At 35.8% G+C, this 26,719-nt stretch overlaps 1 protein-coding gene across 1 annotated transcript in view; it reads left to right on the top strand.

The window, feature by feature from the left end:
- MUSK (muscle associated receptor tyrosine kinase) overlaps positions 1–18,712 on the top strand; it is a 74,407-nt gene extending 55,695 nt beyond the window's left edge. Inside the window, exons 15-17 of the mRNA XM_072404439.1 lie at positions 3,143–3,334; positions 10,073–10,221; positions 16,168–18,712. Coding sequence (XP_072260540.1) covers positions 3,143–3,334; positions 10,073–10,221; positions 16,168–16,847 — 1,021 coding nt within the window. The 3' untranslated portion in view covers positions 16,848–18,712. The remainder of the gene's footprint in view (positions 1–3,142; positions 3,335–10,072; positions 10,222–16,167) is intronic.
- The last annotated feature ends 8,007 nt before the right edge of the window (positions 18,713–26,719 follow it).

Below are 26,719 nucleotides of genomic sequence, written 5' to 3'. Positions count from 1 at the left end.
ACAATACATCTATTTATTGACATTGTTTCTGGAAAGTTGCTATTAGTAAAAACATTAAATTAAACAAAAGCAAACAAAGTAAATCAAGTGAATCAAATAAAGTGAATCAGCAAAAACAAAACTGAAACAGCACCATTTAAATGATCTCCCAACATCACAGGTACAGATCTACAATAGCAACAAAAGCTGAAAACCTCCCCTACTTGACTACCACAGTACTAAGTGACCATTGGTATTGCAATAACAAAGATGTCAAAAAGCAAAATAAATGTAAAAACAAACATTAACCGTATGCATGCAGTAGAAACTGTAGCAGCAATACCAGATTTATTTACGGTAATCAGATTTTATATGATGGCAGCCAGTCCTTTGATTGCATTTATAAATACCTGTAACATAACAGTACCACAAATACCTTGAACTATGTAACTGACCACCATATTTGTTATATAGTCCCATATGCTTCTGATTTTTTTTTCAATTGTGCCTGTTATTGACTGAAAGGTAATTTGAATGAAAAGTGATTTCATTTACATTTAAATGTCTCTTATCTGGCTTTGGAACATTTCTTTAACACAATCAAACTATGAACCATTAAATAAAAATAACATTAAGCTTAACGTTTGCATGAAGCATGCCTATTTTTATTTATTTTAGTTATTTATTATTATATTAACATAATACAGTGTTAGGTGGTTGACATTACTATTTCAAGTGAATGAAAAACAAAAAAACATGCAAAATGTAAAATAAACTTTAAAAAGATAAAATGTTTAAAAATAATTAGAATGTTTATATATTATTTACATTTTACATTTTATATATTTTAAGGTATAAACAGATATTCATTCTGCTTACATTTTATCACTATGGGCTCTATTTATAAAACAGGTAATCAGACATTCGCTAAAATGTTCCCTGGTCGGAATCAATCACCGCCTTTGAAACACATGGAAGATTCCCACGAGGGAATGTTTGAGGGAATGTCAAAGTCCCAGTTTTATAAAAAGAGCCCTATGTCTTACACAAGAATTAAAACAATTAGGATATACACAAATATTTTTAGTTACTCACTGCTAATTTAGTCAAACACAAATCCTCTTGTTTTTTCTTTGTAATGTCAGGAATACATTTTATAGCCGGTCTTCTTCACAGCAAGCACCACACACATAGAACCAACATGGCTTAGTCCAGCTGCTCAAAGAATGATTTAGATATTTTACAAAACAGTTTGAAAAACAGACATCCCTGTCCTTTACGGTAATTACAGCACTTGTATGGCCAGCATTTGCTATGTCTTATGAATTATAAAAGTTGGTAATCTCAAATGTATAGCAGCTATGCAGATAGTAATAAACCCTAAATTGGTATTTCAGTTGTCAAAATGTGTTAACTTACTGAAACTGTCCGGAGATATGAACTGAAGCTTACCAGGGTCCTACCCGCTTCACCTACTCTGACCTGTAGCATGAAATGACAAATGTTCCTTCTGTGTGTTTACAGCACAGCAACTAGTATGGAAGGGCCCCATCAATTACATGGTTGTCCCATAGGGCTGGCAAAATCTTTTTTTTTCCTAAAGGTAACTCCAGCTTTACCTTTAGTCTTGTGCAGATGTTCAGGCTCCTGTTTTAAAAATCGAATAATCTGTGAGATTGTGAGATTATCACATTGGGTTTTAGAAACTGCAGCAAATAAAGTTGAAGCCTGCCTCTTTTTCATGCTAGAGGACATCCATCTTTATCTAGCCCTTTTCATCCCAGCTGTACTGTCCCTGTTCCTTTATTATTATACAGAAACGCTCATTTAAATTTCATTTGTGCTTTGCTCATTCAGTGTAAAACAACAAGTTCACTTTGGTGCCAGTCACTGCAACTACATATAATTTTGCTTGTTCCCAGATCATACCTAGTGTTTTCTGCCATATGGCAACACAAATGCAAAGCTTCTTTTAAGTTAAGACACCCTCTATCTAATGTTAAGACATTCTCTATCCAAGAACACAGAAGTCCAGCGGCTGTGCTCATCATGAAGAAATGCAGCCATGGGAATCATCCTGTGATGATTCCCACGGCTGCATTCAATGATGAGCACAGCCAAGGGACTCACACTGACAGGAGGTATACTGCGCCTGCATTTATGAATCCACCTGTGGGAATCCTCCTGTGTGCGATCCCAGGGAACTATAGGTTACTCTCATTTAACTTCTAGTGCCCAGGGATCACGCATAGGAGGATTCCCACAGGTACATTCCTAAATGCAGCCGCGGTACTCCTCCTGTAATGATTACCTCGATCTTCTAATGGGTCCACAAAATGGGTTTACCGAAATTTCACTGACCCATCGGAAGTTCAAGGAAATTTTTGCGAGAATGTCAGATGCATTCTCGCTCATCCCTAATAGTGAGGTAAGTATGGACAACTGTGTGGACTGGCTCTAAAGTGAACAATATACTTTGCCCTGTATGATTCACTTTATAGAACAATGAAATTTACAATACTGTACTGTAAGTGTACTACTTCAAGAATGATTGATTAAAGATCACTTCACATTATCTATGTGAAAAGCTAAGAAGCCTTTTGTTTTATACAGTTAAGCTACGTACACACTTCCAATTATTATCGTTGGAAAACGAACGACGAACGATCCTGCACGATATCTACGAACGATCGTATAGCACCGATCCTGCACATAGAGATAACGACACGATCGTTCGTAGATATTGTACACACAATAGATACGATCGTTTAAGCGATAGAGGAACTATGTGCACGACAGGAAAGTGAACGAACGTTCGTTCATTACGCATGCTCAGCTCATGGACGATCAACGAACGACCGTACACACGAACAATGTTCAACGATCGTCGCCCAATCCGATCCGCCGGTCCGGTCGTTCGTTTCCAACAACTTTCCTCGTTCGTCGGCGTCGTTGGTTACTTTTTTACGAACGATTTTTTGCCCAAACGATCGTTCGTCGTTCGATTGGAACGATAAAAATTGGAAGTGTGTACGCACCTTTACACACCTTTCTATGACTGCTAATATCTCATTATTTTGCAGGTTGTAAATGTTTCTTCCAATGTACACATAAAACATTGAATAAATGCTACTTTAATGACAGTAAATTACATTTATTTCAGGGAATCTGAGGTCCCAACTCTAACAGCTCTTCCATCAGAACTTGTCCTGGACAGATTACATCCAAACCCAATGTATCAGAGAATGCCTCTGCTCCTTAACCATAAACTCATCAGCCTTGAATATCCCAGGAATAATATAGAATATGTAAGAGACATTGGAGAAGGAGCTTTTGGGAGAGTCTTTCAAGCCAGGTATTTATTTATTTATTGTGCAGAAACATGTATATCATAATTTTTCATTCATTGGGAAAAAGTCCTTTACATGAAATGGGCATCATCATTTTTTTTTACTATTGTGTTGAATCCTAATAATACTAATACATATTTAAAATGTTCTCTGAAGACAGGTGCCATGGAGCATTATTGGTTTTCCGAAGATAAGGCAAAGTTGAAGCTGTTTTCTTTCATACTGTCTATCCCTTTCCATTGAAATTAGGTATGAAGCAAGATAGAACTCTTTGTCACAGATCCCCACAGGACCACAGGATCTGTGCCCCCTTCAGGGTCACCCACCTTCCATTCCCCTGCTGCTTGCACTAACTCTGCTCAGGAATCACCTCCTCGGCTCACTTTCTGGCCTAGGTCATGTAACTCCCAGTCAGCTACTGCTTAGACTCTGCACCCCACGCACGTCTGTGCCAGCTGAGCTGGTGACACGGAGGGTCCATCATGCTGTCCTGCAGCACCGTGACACTCATTGGCAGGATGGTGGAACCTTTTGGATTTTAGGGGGTTGTGCCCAGGCTGCAGCCCCAGTACACGCAGAGGCTGTGACTTCTGGAACTTCTGGAGATCAAGTAAAAAAGTGATAGGCAGGAACCTAGTCAGATGGGCCAAGGAGTCAAACAGGGATGGTCAGGACAGAACCAGGATCACTATACCAAAGATCAAGATGCAAAGTCAAGGTGAAGTCAGGAATGCCAAAGAGTCTGGTAAGTGCATACAGGGACCTAAAAAATGGAGAATGGAAGGTCCTCCTACTTCAATGAGATTCATGGTAGGAGGAGCTAATGGGTGCACAGATCCCCTAAACCTTCAGGGACCTGTGATGGTTGGCCTTTTGTGGAGAATAGTCCAGAGCTTTACCTGTCAGCTAAAACAGAAAAATATGAACTATTCATATGCAATATTTCCTATTAACCTGAATAAAGTAAAAAATATATTCATTTATTTATTTATGGTAATGAATATGAAGTAATAATAAAAATTTTACAGAAACACTAACATTTCCCCATAGTTTATTCAAAGATATGAGTAAGTAGATAGGTTTACATTAAAGCCCACGTTTAGCAACTAGGGATGAGCAAATTCAGCCGTTCCCGCTTACCGAAATTGTAAGTGGGAACGGCCGGTGTAAATTCGCCAAACGAGATCGAATTTCAAAAAGAAAATATTTTAAAAAAATGCATTGGCTGAGGAAAACTTTCCTCAGCCAATCAGAGAGCACTGGAGGTTTTGAATGGGGGGACTTATCCATATTTAACCTCTAGTGCCGGGGATCGCACACTGGATTCCCAGGGCTGCATTCGTTTATGCAGCCCTGGGAATCCAGTGTGCGATCCCTGGCACTAGAGGTTAATTAACCTCCAGTGCCCAGGAATCGCAGTAGAACTGCAGATGAACTATCAATGATAAGTAAAGCCCAGTGACCGTGGGACCGCGGTCTCAGCTGATTGGAGGTACACGGAGTAAATCAAGTGGTAGACAAAGGAATTCAAAAACACTCCTGCTCTTTGGGTCTCTTCTTCAAAAAGCAGATAGTCTTTGTTGGCAGTGGTAGACATAACTATCCTGACCTTTTGCTACAGTAAAACAAAAAAGATACAAGTTAGCTGGTCAGATATGGCCTACTGAACCATGATTATTGCTATTTACCTTATGGGAAATGTCCTTTATTCACTGAAAAGCCCCTGCATTCTTGGCCTAACTTCTTCAGCTGTTAGATCAGAGGGTTTAGCTGCCGTACCATCTGGTGGTATGGCTGCATTTCAATCACTTCAATTACTGGAGCCTGTAGGCACACAACTTAGTAACATTGCTCCTCAACAATCAAGTAAGTTTATTTTGTTCTTGATTTACTAGTGTTATCCTGGCCTGGCTAATTATGAAGATGCATTACCATTAAATATGCATATATCCATAAATATGTGATGACTCTGTTTCGACCAAAGGTTCAAAAATTGATTGCCCAGTCACTTTACAGCTGCCTTTTTGCCCCTGTCACCCACAAACACAAGCCTACTAAGCCTACTGGTATATCCAACCCTACCTGATAATAAAAACTGATATCATAAAGCCACTATACAGACACAATGATGCTCCAAAAATAGAGTAAAGGAATGTGGGATCTAATAACACTTGGGATCAATAATTGGAAGAATCTCATTTGGGGGATTCTCTAAAAAATGGAATTCAATCTTTAAATATCCTAAATAGTGTATAAGACATCTGGTGTATTGTGAAAAGAATAGTAAGACTTACATTATGCATTTTTTCCTTAACATATGCACTGTGTCTATCTCAAATTTACATTTTAGCACCATATGTTCGTGTCTATGAAGCACAACATTTATCAGCACAAGTCGAATCATCTGCTTCTGCTGTTATTAAAATATTTGTCTTGTCTTATGTTAAACACGTTCTTGTTTCTAAACTTAGCAACCTCCCCGTATCCCCTAGTGCAGCATTTTGTCTCCTGAGACATAATTCTTAGTTTAGTGCCAGTAATATGTCAACCAGCAGCATTCTGTTTATGTTGTTTAAAGCCTGCATATAGTCAAGGAGCTTGTCAGTGCAGGAAATAAGGGTCATGGCATTTACTAAATCTCTCAAGGGGAAGTGCTAAATCTGTGACCAACATGCAGCTAACAAATATACACATCTTTAATTATAAAAGTACAAGAATTGCATAGTAAAGAGATTGCTAACTTGCTAAAAGTTACAGTTGCACCTTTGCATTTCTTTTTGTGCTGCTTGAAATGCCAAAAACAACAAAAATGAGTAGCACTGTTCACAACAGCCAGCGCCAAAATCAGAGAAGGTAAAATGTGAATAGATACCATTGTCTATAATTATCAATGAATATTTTTAAGAAAGTATTATTATTATTAAACTGTATTTATAAAGTGTCAACATATTAAACAGTGCTGTATATTAAATAGGGGTTACAAATGACAAATACAAACAATGACCCTGCCCAGGACCCTCTTTTCAAAAAAAAAAAAAAATATTTGGGTTTGCAACTTTAGCCATAAAAATAGAGAAGAGGGAAAGTAGTGTAGTAGTAGTGTCCCTGGAAATGAATAGAATATGTAATTTCCCTTACCGGGTATTGCCAACCCTCAACAATAAAGTTTACCGCTGCATAAGCCTACATCGGGTGAAACGCGTCGGGTAACACAGTCACACGTTTGCAATCTGCTGAATTCTTTACACGGATACTATTCTAACTGGACTCTTTTTTAGCCCACCTACTATACATATCTAGTAGCTGCTTATTTAGTCTAGTTTTAGTGTTTTTATCTTGTGGAATTTATACAAATGTTTGATTTGTATTGTATTTTGAGATCCTATCAATAATACAATACTTTTTGACTGCTTGCTCTACTTCTTAAACTTTAGACATAAACTTTAATTTTGTTCTCATTTTTTTTTTTAATTTAAAATAGAAACATAAAAACTCAAATCAGGTGCACTGAAAAAGTACAACTAAATGTTACTGTATGACAGTCTAAAAAGTACAAAATCTTTTTACTCTGTAATGCACAAGCTATATCATTTAAGCCTACTTAGCTTGATTCCCAAGAGTTATATAAGCAGTAGACCAACAAACATCACCCCCCCCCCTTTCCTGTTCCATCAGTTAAAACAGAATTTTCCTTTAAAGTACATTTTAAAAAAATATATTTTTACAGTAGGAAATACATAGCAATGTACACATGCCTTGGTTCTTGGATGACCTAATTTTTGCCGGAGGGGAGGCAAGCATTGCGGGAAAAGGATCTAAACAGAAAAACAAAAATAAATATATTTCAAAATGCCAGGCCATAGATGTGGAGACTTCATTCATTTTTGTTTGCAAGTTCACAACATTTTCAGCAAGTATAAAAAATACCTGCTGATCTTGGTAGATATGCATTGTCCTTGTGGCTTGCTGTAATCTGAAAAGAAAGCACAAATAATGCTATCTATCTTGTGTAAAATATCAATTCCATCAATTCACCATGACACGAGACAAACAAAGGCAGAAATGTTTGAAGTCCAGCTGTTTAACATTGATGGCTCCCTCAATAGATGCAATGAAGAAAGCAATGTATAATTGGATAGGAAGTATGTTATTCACAAGATTATCAGGTGACAATATAAGGAATCAAGTCTAAAAACAAAAAAACTAGTGAAGCCAACAAATTTAAGGGCTGGTACACTGCAACTTAAAAAAGGTTTGTGTTTGGAATTGGATGATGTTTAATACTTCTGGATTTCTTAGCTATTAATATTTTGTACATTGAAGGAAAATTAATATTCTCACAACCCCAGCAGACTAGCCGAAAGGGTTTATATAAAGCTCCTGTGCTTTGCCTTTGCCAAATCCCTACACAGTTATTGTCCCACTTACATTTCTGACCTGGTAAAAAAATACTCCCCCTGCCGCTCTCCCCACTTCTCCAACGACCTCCTAATGTCTTCCCCACTCATAACCTCATCACACGCACGGATACAAGACCTTTCTGGAGCTTCCCCGACTTTCCTGGAATGGTCTTCCTCGTTCTATTCAGCTTGCTCCTACTTTCTGCTCATTTAAAAGAGCGCTCGAAACACATTTTTTCAAACTTGCCTACCCATGTTCTTCTGTCTTTTGAAACCATCACTACTTCCACCACTACATATCTCCCATCCTATTGTCTGTTAATTCCCCCACCTACTAGATTGTAAGCTCTTCAGGGCAGGGTCCTCTCCTCCTGCATCACTGTCTGTATTAGTCTGTCATTTGCAATCCCTATTTAATGTACAGTGCTGCGTAATATGTTGGCGCTTTATAAATCCTGTTTATTAATAATAATAATAATAATAATATTTAATGGCATAAAACCAGTGAGGCTGTAGATCCCATGGCATTCTGATACTAACGTGTATGTCCTTTATACCAGGTAGACTGGTATTCTTTAATTTACAACACTATTTCAGTGCTTATGGGCACTTGCCTTATTACCACATGCTACTAGTTTTCAAGTGATTGGTTCTTTTTCTCTTCAGCTGGTTGATAACACATACAATATGGACAGACACACATACTACACACTATTAGTAACCTTTTTAAGCAATTAAATAAAAAAATTATAATACATTAAAATATTTCTGTGTCCTGGAGCGTCCAGTGTGATAGCACCTATATCAAAAATTGTGCTGCAGTAACTGGGTACTGAAAATACTGAATATACGGGTACTGAAAATACTGAAAATAAAAATGACTTTTATTTTTTTCCCCTGCATATTCTGTAGCACTTCCACAAATACTTAATAATCAGTTCCACTTACATTTAATTGTTTATGCAAAATACTTCTATGCTTTTGTAGCAAGTTCTATGCCCTAACAAACATTATTTATTTTGATTTGACTGTAATTGTCCGCTCTGATTGGTTGCTATTGATGAAAATAACAGTTATTTTAACACATTATAGTTGTTGCTGATTTGTGAATAAAGTTAAAATATTCCAATAAACCATTGCAATCCAGTCTATTCAGAAAGTTACCCAAATACAAAATGAAAAAATATATAACTGAGACTGCAGAAATGAAAAGCAGGATAGATGTAACAGGAATTATCCATTAATGATGAGATGGATCATAGATCTGTGCAAAACTTTCCAGGAAATTTCCACAAAATCTAGGACAGTCACTTTGCCTTTGCTGGTTTTGACTTTTGGACAAATGATAACCTTCTGGCTCATTACACGTGTGCTAAGCAAACATGTCTAGTAGTCTATAAGCTTACTTTCCACGTTTCCGCATTTAATGCTGTTATCATTTGGCATATTTCTAGCAGTGTGATTCCGGAACCATGTTTGTCCTCTCTGTTCACATTTCTAGGAAACTGAATTATGCTGGGGGTTGAAATTTCTTACTTTGTGAGCATTCATTCTATACCATCGTATTCTTTTTTAGAATGTTTTTTTAAAATGTTTTCTATAAATGTATATATTTAAAAATCCGGCCTTAAAAAGAACATATTGTAAGTACTAAATAGAGGAATTTAAGACTGTCGCATGTTTTTATTGCATTAATACTATGTATTATCATGTTGTTTAACAGATCTGGCGTAGTTTAAATATAACTATATCCTATAACCCAAGTAGAACACTGCCAGTGATATTAGGACTCCTCTGTTTACAATTTTATATGACATTCATGAAAGTTACAAAACTACACAGGAAGGTTACTAAAAAAAAGACATATCTATAAAAGGAATAGTGGAAAAGAGAATACAAACCCAGTGAACATCTTCTTTAGATCTTTGTACAATTAGGGTATTGGTGTACAATTTGAAGATGGGATTGTTGATGGGTATGTATTCACCATTGTGAAATAACAATGAGGCTCATGTTTTTTTAACTAGCCCTCATGGATAGATGTTGATTTTAGATATTCACAAAGGACATTAAGGAACATCTTCAACAAAAAAAAAAAACAAGTTTAAGCATTGCACATGGAAAGTGTTCTTTGATGTTGTAGCTCTAAAATGATAGGTACTCTCCCTTAAAATCTAGTACTAGCACAATGAATAAACTAAACATAAATAGCACATTATGGTAATACCTTATCTTTGTCCTTTTGACTATTGTAATTTGCAATCATCTTGATGTCCTAAGGGAGCAATGTGTTTACCTAAAAAAAAAACACAAAATTAACATAATCATTATTTTGACATGCAGGGCTCCAGGACTCCTTCCATATGAACCCTTCACCATGGTGGCGGTAAAGATGTTGAAAGAAGAAGCCTCAGCTGACATGCAAGCAGACTTCCAGAGGGAAGCAGCACTTATGGCAGAATTTGATAATCCAAACATTGTAAAACTTCTAGGTAAGGAGATCTACAGTTGCTCATTAACTATGACATAATGTCCGTGGGTTGCTCCCTATAGTAACATCTTATAAAAGGTAATAAACTGACATCACAATCTGGGGCTGAAATGAATGACCCCGACTTAGGTCTGGTTCACATTATGCACTTTATTGGTATCAGTGTGCTGCAGCACCACACTGGGAAAACACACTTGTGCTTTTTTTAAAGTGTTCTTATCAATGCCAAAAAAGGATCAGGTATGATTTTGCCCTTGCTGGGACAAATTAGTAACCCATGCAGCGAGAATAGGTAACTATAAAACAACAGTTAGTGAGCCCAGGAATCTTAGTAGGCTGGTATTTTTCTTTAGACTTTACTTAAAATGACTTGTTTCTTGTTCTAAATTTAAAACAGATGTGACAAACTCACCCCCTTAGGTTTTATGAATTTTACTATAGAACAGAAACTTCCATAATGGTTTAATCACTTGACCCGGCCCCTCTGTAAAATTTTATATCAGATTGTGGCCCCTGACTGAAAAAGTTTGCCCACCCCTGGTCTACATGCAAAGTTTCTGTATACCCTGAACAAATGCTGAGTTCTAAGGACAGCAATTCAGCAGCTTTATGGGTATCCAGGCAAATGAAGAACACCAGCAGGTACTTTGACCAAGTATGGTGCTTTTCCAGAAATACATATTTTAGAGATTGAGGCAATTTGCTAGATGAGTTAGGAATCTTCACTTAATAAATTGGGTGACTTCAATATCAAATTATGGGAAAAGTGAATCACTGTGAATAACAAGCCATGTGCAGACACTGTGCTGAAAATTGTACTTTAACATCTATATTTACTATCTATAAATTTAAGCTGCTTTTCTGTGTGTAATGGGAATAATGAAACAACATTTCATAAAACATTATTTCTCAGCCACATATTTAAACTATTTTTTGTTAGCAAAAGGACTGCATTCCTTGGTGTAAAACACTGAACAATCTGTTCAGAATACATCATTAGCTACAGTGAACTTTGGCAAAAAGTCTTAATTTCATAAGCAGTCACAGACTACAGTTCAGATTTGTCATGCACACAGTAATGTAATCTTGAAAGACTGGGACTGATTTACTAAAAGATTATAGTCTGTTCACTTAGGAAAGTGAATTTTAACTTATACAATGCATTTGTACTTTGGTGAAGTTGTGCTGACTTCAGTCAACCAATTACTGTGCAAGAAAAAGTTCTGATTTTGCCTTGAACATAATTGGGTGGTCTTTGCAAAGTAAAAATAATGTATCCTAACCTCATTACTAAGCTGAGTACAAAATAATTCATTTGCAAACAAATTCTACTTGTTTATGAACAAATATTCCAATAAAGAATTATTATCTTTAATGATTTATGTTGGTATTCTGTCATTTGTATGTCTTTGACAATTGTATATTTCCATGCCACACCTTTCTATTTGTAATTCAGCAATTAACCAGGACATTACCTTCTTTAAGTCTGATGTCTTCCTCTTTAAAATCAGGCCAATTATAACAAAAAATGTGCTGTATGTTGACTTTGCTTTCATATATTTGAAACTGTGGAAAGTGCTTAAAGTTCCTAAATGTTGACAGATTTACATAAACTTGCTGCATCATAAATATTAAAAGTAAAACAAACACATTGTTGTATAATGAGTTTACAGAGGCGAGGCTGATCTACAATTGTAGGTATGAGCTGAAAAAACAAGGTTATAATTTTATTTACAGGATAGTCAGATTGAGTTTTCACAATAGTTTTGTTGGTCCCAGAGAATTCCATGGTAGGATATTTTTTACTTTATAATGATCCTACAGTGAGGGTGTCTGAATGTTTTATAATGGGAATGGTGGTGAAAATGTCACCCACTTTGCCCAGTTAAGTAGAGTGCAGCTTTTAATTTGTATGACTAATGACTAAGATTGTTTCAACAATGTCACATTTCATGGTGCTTGTAAGAAGCAGAACAAATGAAAAAGTCATGCTGAAATTTGATGATTAAGCAGCTGCCTGTTTTATAATAAGTCATCAACGAAGGTCAGCAATTTTGATTACTACTCAATCGGATCATGCACGTTGTTTGTGGTCAGCTGTGCTTTGTCATCATATAGTTATCCTAGTCAGTCCCCTGGAGAACAGTAAACAACATCTAATGAGGTATTTCATAGATTTGCACACCATCTCTGGTAATCACACATCTTGGAACACAGTGTTGCACAGTAAAATTACATTTGTAGTTTAACTAATTCAGCCCAAGAGCCTTTGTTCTTAACTCCCTGGAATGTTTTCCGTTCATAATGTTAGTTTTCCATTAAATATTTAGGCTGCTCTACCAAATTCCATTATTGGAGAGGACAGGACAATCCTACATTTTTTGTATGTCTGGATATATATAAATATTTTGAGTATAATGATTTTTTAGGCATACCTTTCTATAAAATGTAGTTTAGTTTTACAGATTAAAAAGGTACTCCATTGCCACTGAGACACCAAATAGATGTAATGGACAGCTATAACAACAATCTCTTATGCTGTTTGAAGATATGAGAGTGAAATACAATGGGTATTGTGTTTCATTTAATGCTCTCCAAGACTTGTGAAGATGGGCTTTCATGGGCAAGCCTGGGTGATCCAGCGAACCTGAAATGGTCCAGGATTAAAAACATTTGCCAACTAATAGCAAATGATCTTTAAGAAATCCTATCCAGGTTTAGTGAATAACATGAGTTCTTGGAGTGCTTTATGAAATCAGGTCCTTTATATCTGGCTTCCTAATATAAGACTAGCACCACAAAGGTCATTAGGATTTTTCTGTTGAAACATTATGGTTGATAAGGATGAGGTTCGAGGTTGCACCTTGGGTTTGAGTTGAATCCAGGGTGTTTGTTGTTTGTCAGGCCCATTGCGCTTCCAATGGTTTCCACCAGGATTAACGTTCTTGAACCATAACAAAATATGCAGCCTTTAAACTATGTTTTTTATATATATATGTGTATATAGCCATAATATGTATGTGGCTTACATTTATATATATATATATATATATATATATATATATATATATATATATATATACTACAATGTACAAGACAAATGTTCCCACCTATTTTTGTAATCTGAAAGACAACTGAATATAACATAACCTTAGTCAACAATCTAAAGTCTACCACTATCTAAAGTCAAAACATATCTAGCTTAAAGATTCATAGATGTGTACTTATGACATACATAGCAAATCTGATGTACTGTATGTATTTGTACTGTACGTTATATATACAGCTGGCATTTATGTTGAAGGTAGATTTCTTCTAGTAATTCCTGTTTTTTTATACATACTGAATCTTTAAACTAGGTGCTTCTTGACCAATTGCTTTTTGTGCAGCACAAATGGTTCAGTGGTTACCACACTTACCTTTGTGCACTAAGTGCATAGTTTGTATTTTCTCCCTGCATTTGCATGGGCTTCCTCTAGTCACACCACACATCCCAAAAACATGCTGTTAGGTTAATTGACTTTACCTGGTAGGGACAATAGATTGTGAGCCTCTATAGGGGACAGTTAGTGATAGAACTATGGACTTTGTAGCCAAAGATACAACTCTGCTCTGCTACACAGAATTGGACTGTGACTGTCAATCCATCAGCAAGTTCTAGTATCTATTTGCATGGTCCATAAATGTTTATTTAAAGTACCTGCTCCATTCTATGCCTTCTTCTCATTCTGTCCCAGCACTCTTGAGGTTCTGACTGTCACACTGACAACAGTGTCCTGACCATTACAACCAACAAGACAGGCCAGCCCGTGAGTCAAAGTATTGTCCTTGGATCTGCACCTAATACCAGTCTCAGCAAACCTCTATTTTTTAATATAATAATATAATTTTCTAATATCATTGTTCACATAAACTTTCAATTTAATAAAATTTTTTGAAATGCTTATTACCCTTTTGTTACCCCAATTAGTTAATAGTAACATGTGCATCCCCTTCTTCCTCTATCTGCTATGTTTTTTTTACTGTTTTGCATATAATTCTTTATTATTTTTGTTTTCGTTCTATTTCCTCAACTGGTTTTGTAGCATTACACAAAGACTTTAAATACATCTGATGTATGAATCATTCTGCCATGTACCAGATGAATATTTTCATTTCTAAAGGGACAAATTTCAAAATTCATTTTTCAGTTTAAATGATTTATTAGCTACCTGTGTCTCCAGACAGAAGATCACATTTTTGTTATCATGGTAGGAAAATATCTATTTGTGTTTCATGGTTATTTAAGATTATTTAATCATTATTTTAATTGTATTGCATTGTTTTCATGTACCAACTTCGGAGTTAGCAGTTTGCAGCTGTCATTTGCTCAACCGGACCAGTCATAGTACATGCATGCTTGCTCCATATCAGCTAGAGGTGGGGTTATTTGATTGCCAAAATACTTGGCTTTACATTCCCTGGTGGGGAATCAATCACTGCCATTAAAAACACATGGACCTGGTGAGAATCTAGTCACATTCCCTGTTTATAAATAGACGCTTTGAAATACTTTTTACATGACAAATGGGTACTGTGGTTGACATCTAAAACATAAGCTCTGATCTCAAAAAAAAGGTGCAGCAGAAAGGGAGATGCCTATTAGGAAAACACAGCTCAGTTTATTTTATAATATATATAGTGCCATAGTCATACATTATTTTCTCTTTTTGGTTTGATCTACTGTTGTATTGCTCTGACAATAACATGCATACATTATATATACTTCATATATACATATACTAATATAAAATCTGTATGAAACATGGGTATGACATATATCTGGGTGAATAATGGTTTTCACACATATTTGCTAACATGGATTTATTAACATTGATTTCACACATATTTTTGTTAGGTCATAGACAGATTAGGCAAGTACAGTGTTCTGTCTCTGCATTCCTAAGTCATCACACTGAGAGTCTGAGGTCACATATTTGTTTCTTGTTAGCCAACTTTTTTTGTTATTTTTGTTAAAACCACAATGGAATACAAATAACAAATTAGCCTCAGACAATTGTTGAAAATGTGTTCTATTTAAAGGAAACCCATACAGAAAGGATATAGAGACTGCCACTGTTGACCTTTCATTTTAAGAGGACTAGTTTACTGGTGGTACGCAGTGTTGTACATTAAATATGGGTCGCAAGTGACAGACAGATGCAATTGGCCTGATTTATTAAAACTCTCCAAGGCTGGAGAGGATACACTTTCATCAGTGAAGCTAAGTGATCCAGAAAACCTAAAATTGATCTGGTCCAGCATTGAAAACATTTGCTAACAAATAGCAAAAAACTCCATTCCAGGTTCCTAATGAAAGTGTATCTTCTCCAGCCTTGGAGATGACACAAGAGGAGGACAGGATCCTGCCCAGAAAAGCATACAGAAAAGCTTACAATCCCAGAGGTGGGGGAAGTAGCACATGTTTCCATGTTTCCCCAGTTTAGCATTTGTATAAGATTACAATACTTTTGTTAAAAAATCTTAACCTTGCAATTGTGCTAGAGTACTGCACCCAAAAAAGGACCAGCAAGAAGATGTTGAGGCTGTGGCCTTTAATGGAAAAAAGTTACTGCTTGCTTATTTTCTTTTGCATTTTCAAACATGGAAGACTATCGGGCCTGTTTAATACCATGATGTAATACTGCATTGATGTGATTATATAATTATGTGTTTGGTTGCAATTGGGTAGTGCACTTCGCACCTTTACTTTTTGTTTTATGGAAAAAAACAAGTAAGAAAAAATTGCCAAGTGTTACAAATGAGTTAGTAAATTTTTAAAGGGTTGTCTGCTTCTTTTTTATCTTGTTACATTCAACAGGTCCATACCAAATAAAACAGTCCTTAAACTTGGGTAAATGTAGGTAAAAAGACATTACTAATAGCATTTTATTTGTTTGTTTTTCAGGTGTGTGTGCTGTTGGGAAACCTATGTGCCTTCTTTTTGAATACATGGCCCATGGTGACTTAAATGAATACTTGCGTCATAGGTCACCTAGAGCTTTAAGCAGCTTAAGTTACAGCAGCCTTGCCACAAAGGTTCGACTCTCGGACATGAATCCATCGCCATTATCTTGCACAGATCAGCTACACATTGCCCGTCAAGTATCAGCAGGAATGGCCTATCTGTCAGAACGGAAGTTTGTCCATCGAGACTTGGCCACCAGGAATTGTTTGGTTGGTGAAAATATGGTGGTTAAAATAGCAGACTTTGGTCTTTCAAGAAACATATATTCAGCTGATTATTATAAGGCTAATGAGAATGATGCTATACCCATCCGATGGATGCCTCCAGAGTCCATATTTTACAACCGGTATACTACGGAATCAGATGTCTGGGCATATGGTGTTGTTTTATGGGAAATATTTTCATATGGAATGCAACCATACTATGGCATGGCTCATGAAGAAGTCATCTACTATGTAAGAGATGGAAATATTTTGTCTTGCCCTGAAAACTGTCCACTGGAGCTTTATAATTTAATGCGTCTCTGCTGGAGCAAGATGCCTGCTGATCGCCCAAGCTTTGCTTCCATCCATCGTATTTTAGAGCGCATGTACGACAGAGCAGTTTCTGCTCAAGTGTGAGGACACATGTAGATTACGAACTACATTCACCTTTACATAATATATCTTGGTCTTCTATGATTTGCTGTGGTACCATGATATGTGTGAGTACACTGGTAGCCAGCACTTCATGAGTAGTCATTGGATAGATATCACCAGAAGAAAAGAAAAATGCTCTCATATGTATATCACAACTGAATAACCAAAAAATCTCACTGTATCAATGTATATCTTGTTTGATATTACAAAAATTACAAAAGTTCATTTTTTAGTATCATGGCTCAAACTATCAACACACATTAATTAACATTAAGGACATTTCAAGGTAATGTACAGTTGGAAAATAACAGTATTCAGTTGTAGTGCATTTTCACATCATAAAGCTTCCAAAGATCCAATTCATTCCTGGTATTTTATAGACAACTCAGTGTTTTCCTGAAAAGTGCAGGATGTGAGTATTTAGATTTAGGTAATTAGAATTTATGCAATTTATTAACAAATATCAAAAAATATTTGTTACATGCAGAGTGGATGTGCATCATTTAAACAATCATTGGGACCCACTCAACACCTCCTAAATATTTGAAAGATGGAATGTGAGCAACACCTCAACATTTATATAGTCTGCCAGCTGAAGGTCTGGAGAACTCTGACAACTGTGTGGGTCCAACATTGCAGGAATAAAATGAAATATGTTAACCAAAATTAAAGATCAAGAATGTATTTTCATATCAACTGCCACTACCAGAAACACGGGTGGTCCATAAGGAGGACTGTTGACTGCACAATAATTTATAAAGCAAGTATAAATATTAACAAATGGAACAAAAAAAAGCAGGCATATAAAAAAAGAAACTGGGATGTTAAGGACAAGAATAATACTATGGAAATGGACAGCGTTATGTGTCTCAGTTTGTTCTAAAGTGCATAGATCTTGATAGTATTTATGGAGATGGACATGACCCTGTAAATGTATTGTTTGCTGAACTTTTTCAACATTGATACACACTTGCTGTCTCTTTTTAAGAACTGTTCATCCACATTAGATGACTCTTCTCATCATGTAGGTTTTGAATTAGAATATAGATTCCTAGGTGAGGGCTAAGCTTTAGAGGTACAAATGGTACAGAAACAAAAAGCAAAAGCATTTTTTTCTATAAACATAATGTTTATAACAAATGTAAATTCTTACCGGGTGTCATTTAGTTTGCTAAAGCACTCTTTGTTATATCGTTTAGCCTGTTTATATCCAGTTCTAAACCACATGCATGCACTCTAGTAATGGTTGCATGGCATTTCTCAGGACTGATTTCCTGATGATGAAAACACTGGAAAATGTTTGTGCATTAAGTGCAAGCAAAACTGCTTATAGTCTCCACTACACGCTTATGAGACAGGATGACACAATTGGGTTAGTGTTGTCACCTTTTAACAGAACGTGTCTAAACAAGGAATTTCAAAGAAGGATACCCAAGTATTATTTTAATGAAAGATGCAAATTCAAAAGACATAACATGACTTTGAAATTAAATTAACATGTTCAAGCTTATTTGAGATTTTTGTGATTGGGGTTACATCTACTATGGCTTTTTCACATTTGCTCGATGGCATGCAGTGTATAGCTTTACAGTGGTACCAATTATTTCATAACAATGTGCAATATGTATTTCCATTACCAGCGGATTCTGTTGTAATAAAGTGGTACATAATTCTAATGAAATAAAACTTTCAAGACAATTTCACAGCACCTAGTAATTGTGTTGAATTGTTCAAGAGCAAACATTTATGTTTCCATTTACATTTTATTTTACTTTTTTATTTCAGCCAAATGCAAATGTATGTCACTTTTAAATGTCTTTTTTTATTATTACAAATAAACAGTGGATATTTAATGATTTGTTTGGTTTATTTATATTTGAAATAAGTTATAATAATGGGCTATTAAGTGTTAATTTACTCATGATTCATATTTTATTGTTATCAGACTTGGAAGAGTACTCCAAATCACTACAACCTTGTTCAATGCCCAGCATGAATATCCTTCCAGTGCTAATAAGTTTTTGGGAAAGAAAGATTGTATTCAGCAATCAGCCCAGTACATACTAGTACTGGAGTACTAGATAGTGTTGTTAGAATATCTCATTTTTTGATTCGACAGCTATTTGATCGAATAGTGAGATATTGCTTGGGTGATCGAATGCCGAATTTGAACATCATTGAAGTCAATGGTGGGAGAATTCTGGGTTTTTTTAGGGACTATTAAGGGCTGCAAGAGCAATCAGATCCTCTATCCAAGAACACAGGGCACTAGATGTGATGAATGGGGAAACCTCTAGTGCCAGGGGATTGCCTGCAGTCACAGCTGTGACCGAAAAAGTTCCCATGGTCATGTGACTGTGGGAACTGAACTGCAGATGAACTCTGCAGTTCCCCTACGATTGCACACTCTTCTCAATGATTGCAGACTTAGCTTCATGCTTCATCATGCTGCCCTGAGCATTGCCAGTTTCAGATATGGCAGACTCACAGACTTTCACTTTACACCTCATTAGTTGACTCCACCATAATGTTTTAGATGCCACTCAAGTATGCAGGTGCACCTGAATCCATGTGAACTAACCTATAGGAATCTATGTTGGGATATGTGAGACAGAGGTCTGTGGTCTATATCCTGGAAGTGGCAAATCCATGTTACAGACAATTCCCAAGTTCTATTTCCCAAAATCTATTTTAATGCATAAATAATTTTCCGAATACTTTGTCTATTTGGAAATTTAATATGGCCAAAACTGTGTTTTACAATTTTTTTGTTATTGCTATGATATTTGTTTATAAAATTGCCTTTCTCTTTTTGGCATCTTTCTCTTTTTCAGACATCTGGCATGGATCAGTCAATTTAAAAATATGTTTCTTCAGGGAAACTGTATGTAGTACCATCAGCAGGGATGGGTCCTGAAGGGGAGGTATGTTTGCTCTTTATATAGAGAAAGGTCGCTAGGGGAGGATTCTAAATAGGAATCAACTTTAGTTTGCAATTGTTTTTCATGATATTTCAGGCCCTCAGACTCTAGAACTGGAAGTGAGGTACTGAATGGGCCTTCCAATTCCTTCCTGGTAGCCACATGGACTTTGCTTCAGCCAAACAGGAGGTATGGGCAATAAATAGCACAGTTGTACTGTCAGAGGAGTGTCCTTCTTTTGCGGTAGAATGGCAGCATGCAAGATTCAAGCAAAAGTGGATGGTAAGCTCTGGGCTGAGAGACTGTATTTCTCCCTCCTGAAGGCTTAACCCCAAAATATGGGGTAAACTGGACTATATAGGACTTTGGGAATCTTCAAAGTTGCTCTCTAAGAGATCATATGGTTAAAATAGAATGCCATAAAGATATTTTATTATCTTGGTAATACATAGCTACAAACAAATTTCAGTAGTCACTGTATGTCACGTATGACAACAAGAACAGGAGAAGACAATAAATCATTACCTGTGAAATATATTGTGCACATTATATCATCATCTGCTTCTAAAACTATTTATGCCTCAACATAAAATGTTGTCTAAATACCAGCTTATCAAAAGATTATTTTGAATGAAAACACAAGAAAGGTCATTAGCTACCTGTTCCTGTGTTTATCAGAACAATATTTCTTACATTGTGACAAGCAGATAGTGAATTTATCGACCATGCTGTGTTTATTTAACAGTAATATCTAAATTTGGTATAAAGAAAAATATCATAAGACTGTGTTATACATTAGAAAGATTTTATAAACATTATGGAAAATATTTATATAGTCACTCATAATTCTCCTTACACCCCATTTTACACTGCTAGTGAATTATGAAATTGAGAAACCTATCTGCCTGCTCCGTTGATTTATAATTTAAAGATGAACTCCAGACAACCGGTTGAAAGACAGTTCAACTACAAATATGTGAGCTGTTTATTCAGTCTTGGCAGACAGCACAACTTGGTTAGTGACCTGACTTTTCTCCATTGCAATCATGCAATAAAGTTTGGTCATCTGCCTGCTCCCAGCCTGTGATTGGACAGTAAAGCAGTCCAGTCTTTCTGCTAGCTCTACCCTTGTAGAATACATCAGACTGAAATCAAGGCAAATACTGGTAATTGCTAGGTTGTATTTCAAATATTTTTAGTGATTATATATTGTTGATATATTGCTGAATCCACTGGGCTGGATTTATTAAACCTCTCAAGACTGGAAAAGACTACCATGGGTGAACCTGAGTGATCCAGCATACCTGATGTGGATTTCTTAAAATTATTTGCTGATCTTTGACAAATGTTTTCAGTTCTGAACCAGATTCTGGATCACCCAGCCTCACCTAGGACATTTCATTACATAGTGAGAGTAAGCCCAGTTACAAAAAATGCTGCTTGCCATAATTGACTATCAGTGCCAAGTGATTTGGGAGATGCACGTTTCCTGTTGCTTACATGTTACAGCAGGCAGACTATGGCCTTCTCACCTCTCTCTAGTATTTATAATGAACATACGGATGAAAAGGCATTTCTGTTCCTGAAAAACGCACACAAAAATTATAGTAGCACTATTTAATATAACAACTGACCATGGCCGATTGGATAAAGAATGTTGCTCAATGCCTAGATAAGAGAATTGGGATCTAGACCTTGACGTCTCCATTGTAAATAATGATATGAAAGTAAAGAAAAATTAAAATTTTTACCCTACCCTGGCTTGCTCCCAAAGTGCCTAGGTGAATGTGACAGCATTCTTTCCCTAGTGAAATGCTAAACAGAGATGAGTGAATCTGCCTTGGTTCAGGTCAAGAACAGTATTGCAAATCTTCTTTGAATTTTGAAGTTTGTGACCTTTGCAGCAAACTGTATTAAAGTCTATTGGAGTAAAGGTTGTAATTCAATGTATGCTATTGGCCGGAATAAAATGCAAGCTATTGTCAAACAAAAAGGCATCAGAAATCAGACACAGCCATGGTAAGCATGTAGTGAAATAAATAGTAATGTAAACCATCTCTCCCTACACAAAATGGTCAATTCTCTCAATTAGTTTCAACCCACATTGACAGTACAGCTCCTGTGATCTCAGCCCTTTTAAGGAAACAGGGCTGGGTTATCCATTAATTTATATTATTGTCCATTTATTACTCTGGTGGTGACAAAGGCTTTGCATTGCAATATAGTTACACCTTATGATTGAATATTCTGGATTGTTCCTCCTTTTAGGCAAATGGTCCTTAAACCAAACAGAAAAATGCAATCAACTCTAGTCATCACAAAAGTGATTAGGGGAAATTTTTAAATTTCTTTTGATGAAAACTAAGAGGGCTTAGTGCTCAATTTGGTTTATTCAGTTCTTGTTGTATTTGCAAGACGGGATGTAGGAAAATCTTCCCTACAGGCCAAGAAGGAAAAAAAAGCTTTTTTGCCATTCCATATTCTATCCAATATTAAAAAAATGACCTTAGATATACTAAACACATAAAAATGATAGAACATAATTTCTACACAAGTCACCCACTATTACAGTGAAAATTTCATCTTAGTTTGCAGCTGTTAGGATTTTCTAAATCTGCCAAAGCACTTGAGGTCAAATTACAGGCTTCCTCATCAATGTTCTTCAGGAGGAATTCATCTTTAGTGAGATAGCTGTAAAGAATCTAAAACATCTAAAGGATGGCAGCAAAGGTAAAATAATTCTTTTTACAACATTGAGTCTATCCATGGCTCTAATCATGTGACTAAACTTGGCATAACCAACCGTATAGAGTTATTCTTTTTTAGTTGACTGGTAACAACTCAAAATAAAAACAACTAAAACATTTTAATGTGAACAGAAAACAATCTCTGTCTGGAACTGACTGGACCCATGGATGTGCTCACCAGTGTTGGTGTTCGAATTCGGGTTGTCCTTATATTTGACACAGATATGGCTGTTCAAATTCATATAGACCCGACCCGAAAAACATGGGATTTGATGGTGCAAATTTGTATGTAAAAAATGTGTTATAAAAAAATTATTGTTAAAGTAATTTATTGAATGTGCTTGATTTGTGTAACTAACTTTTATTTTTTTACAGGTTATCCCACAATGACAGGATGATTCCCACAGCTACACAGTTGCTGGACATGGGAATCCTCCAGTCAGTGTGGGAAAGCTTTCCTCAGCCAATCAGGGAGCACTATTCTATGTGTGGACTCCTGTGTTCTTGGATAGAGAAACTCTATTCAAGAACACATACAAATAGTAAAGGGCTTCAAGAGCAATCGAGAGCAACGCTGTCAGCTCTGTTCTCCTGATTGCTCTCACAGTTCTACATAGTCCCTAAAAATAACCCGAATTTTCCCACCATTGACTTTAATTCGGCATTCGATCACCCGAACAATATTCCCCTATTTGATCGAAAAGTTGTCAGATTGAAGAGTGAAATATTCGACCAACACTAGTGCTCAACACTTGCTTTGCTTCTCCCCAATTATTAGTGTAACCAAAAAGTGTCCATTCATGAGTGGAAGGAACCTCCAATAGTGGTCCTGATTTATTAAAGCTCTCCTAGACTTGAGAGGATACACTTTCAACAATAAACTTGGGTGGTCCAGCAAATTTCTTAGAAAGAAATCTTAGAGGTCATTTGCTATTTATTAGCAAATGTTTTCAATCCTGGACCAGATCCATTCCAGGTTTTCTGAATCACCTATGTTCACTGATGAAAGTGTATCCTCTCCAGCCCTGAAAAGCTTTAATAAATAAGGCCCAATGTGATTGATTCAAAATAACAAAAAAACAGATTACTGTATAGTTTTATTTATTACAATTCCTAAAAAAAACAATATAAAGCGCTTACAGATTTTAAATGCTTCAGTGACAAGCTAAAGTAGGGTAGTGATGTCACCTCATACATCCACCCAAACCCACCCATGGAGAGTATTGAGGAGTCTTCCAATCACTACAAACACATAACTCAAATTTTAAAGCTTCACTTCACATTCTATGTCAATTTTAGTTTTATGATAAGATTGACAAAATGGCGCAATGGACAGTTGAACGGTTCAATGACTAATGGATATAAATGCTGAGAAAAAAAAGGATAATGCACCAAGGCCATGGTAAAAGGTGTTACCAATATATAAAACATAAAATAAAACTGGGACTGCAAAACTGGAAAGGAACTTGGGGATACTGTGGCAGCAGAGCTCCAGGCTGAAGAGCGGCTGCAACACTAAAATCTCAGGATGTAGAACAAATGGCATATACAGATATCATTAATCAAAGTTCATATTTTAATTCAGTTAGTGACACGACTATGGACTTTGTACAGCGCTGCGTAATATGATGGCGCTAAATAAGTACTGTGTAGTAATAATAATAATTCAGGGAATTAATTCAACTGCCTTTGCTCAGCTGCCCCCTTAACTTCCTCTAGACATAGCCATTTTATTGCTTTTTTAAACATATCTGTGTAACTTTTAACAGAAACTTTACATTTATCAACAATTGATATTATGAAACGTAACATTACACATTTTTACATTCTTGTTTTGTATAATTGAATGTAAGTTATATATATGATGAATACATCATGGTTGACATTGGCATATTTCATTCTTGAGTATCAGAAGAATGGAAAACAAATTATATTGAAGCTGGGAAAGCCCCTTGACCCTATTCTTCCAAATGCATAAGCAGAGACATTCACACTTAATCACATGTGTCTCTGTGACTTTTTATAGGATGTTTTTTCCATTAACTCACTGGATAGTGGTCTGGATTTTATGCTCAGAGAGGTGGAAGGAACAAGACTCAGTTTTCAAAAATATATATTGGAAAAAAAGCCTGCGATCACTAAAGTCATAATGGCATTTATAGGCTACCTTGGTATGAATTATTACTCCAGAGCCTCATGAATCATCAGCAGATGGTAAAATATTGGACAAGCTCAACAACTGTACAGTATATTTAACTCTTTCCATTAGTGATGTAACAAAATGTATTTTTATATATTTACTTTAAAAGCTTACTTTTGGTTTGCTGTATTTTTTATATTGCAACAAATGTAACAAGAACTTGTCTATAACAACTTCATGTTGAAAGGAAATTAAAAAAGTTATAGTGCTAGTAACAGATGCTAGAATTAATAATCAGCAAATGTTTATTAGAGACTGAATTGGCTTTCTCTCAAAGCTTCTACAACAGGGATGCCCACACTTTTTTGACTTGCAAGCTACTTTTAAAATGACCAAGTCAAAATGATCTATCAACAATAAAAAATTGGACTTAATAACTCTTATGAGTTTCGTTTAAATAGAGTTTATTTACCAATCTACTACCGGTAGATCGCGATCCACCTGTTGGGCACCCCTGTTCTAAAGTATACAAATATCGACTTTTGGAAAAGTCAGCACTGAGCATCATCTATAGTCAATCAAAAACCTACTGAGAAGTGTTTGTATTGCACTGTGGGTTGGGGTCTCAGTAGATTTGCCATTTCTAATACCAGGAGGTCTCATGTGGCAGGTCTACAGTAATAAATTGTGAGGCCTTGCCTACTGTTCACTTTTAAGGCTTCCATGTGCCCTACTTTCATGTTTAAAGAATTACTGAAGAACAATAATTTTATATACTTCCTAATTCTTCAATATGAGGGCCGTGCTTTAATTTTTATAGCTAATAATATTTACAACAAGCACAGAAAATACCTGTAGATTTTGCTAGGAATAGAATGACCTTGCCTCTTTCTATGGGCTGAACCAGAAGCATAAAACAATAATAACTATTACCCACAGTTTATTTAAAGAATTGCCAAGTGCAAGTAAGGGAAAAATGAAATTAAAAAAGAAAACTATTGCAACCACCTATTAAAAGGACTGGTATATATATAATATTTTTTATATATATTTTTTTTTGTTTTAGACATTTTTTGGTTTTAGGCCTTATGTTTAGTTGTGGAGGGTCTATGGTGTGCCATGTTTGTTACTTAACCAAAAAAGACGTAAAAAAGTGTAAAGACAAAAGTACGATGACATTTGGAAATTTTGGAATTCTAATTATTTCACTAGATATTTAAAAAATACAAAAAAAGCCTGAAATATATAGAAATTCTTGAGGAAACTTTCTTTTCACATGTCTTCAAAACAAGCTGCATTAATTTAACTTCTGTGAACATTAAAATGAACAGAGTGCTGTCAAATAGTAACAAACAGGTACAAGTATTAGTATAGTAGTATTCGACTCCTTTGCTTTTTGTGTCTTCCTTCTTTTTGGCATCTTACTCATAAGGATGATTGGGTTTGCTAATGCAGTTCAGTAATATCAATAAGCGCTTATAGGACATAATGAAATATCCACTGGAAGAATTGGATTGTCATAATCTGGAGTATTAGATGGATTCATTTTAATTACCAAATTAGCTGAATGGATAGTGAAATGTCCTACTATGAAAGGCAAGCTGTAGCCTACATTGTTACATTATAAGTTTTATTGAATCTAGTCTAATACCTTTCATTCATGTATTTAATATTCCTTAAATAGTGCTCACAAATTCCTGGGCAGTATCTATTGTGTTTATAATGCCCCCTGCCATCAAAAAAGCTTACAATCTAAATTGATCTGGCGCACTCAACAAAACACACAAACCTATTTTAGCTATAATATATATAAAAAGTATATGCATACCTTTTGTATGCTAATAGCAGTCCCAATTGTTAGGCCACAGTTCCCTGTGCAATATGGGAAAATCCTGGCTTCCCAAAACATCACAGCACCCTGCTAAAGCAGACTGCTCCAGTAAACACCTCTGTGTGCCTCTGAACCTCCATTACCAGAATAATTCAAATACAATAAATTAAAAGTGGTCATGAACAGCCAGGAAATGAGATGGGCTCTATGTCATT

This window comes from Pyxicephalus adspersus, chromosome 3 (assembly GCF_032062135.1).
Source record: "Pyxicephalus adspersus chromosome 3, UCB_Pads_2.0, whole genome shotgun sequence".
In the NCBI taxonomy this organism is placed as follows: Eukaryota; Metazoa; Chordata; class Amphibia; order Anura; family Pyxicephalidae; genus Pyxicephalus; species Pyxicephalus adspersus.
The sequence above is the reverse complement of the archived record's forward strand: the minus strand, read 5'-3'. Positions and strand labels throughout refer to the sequence as shown.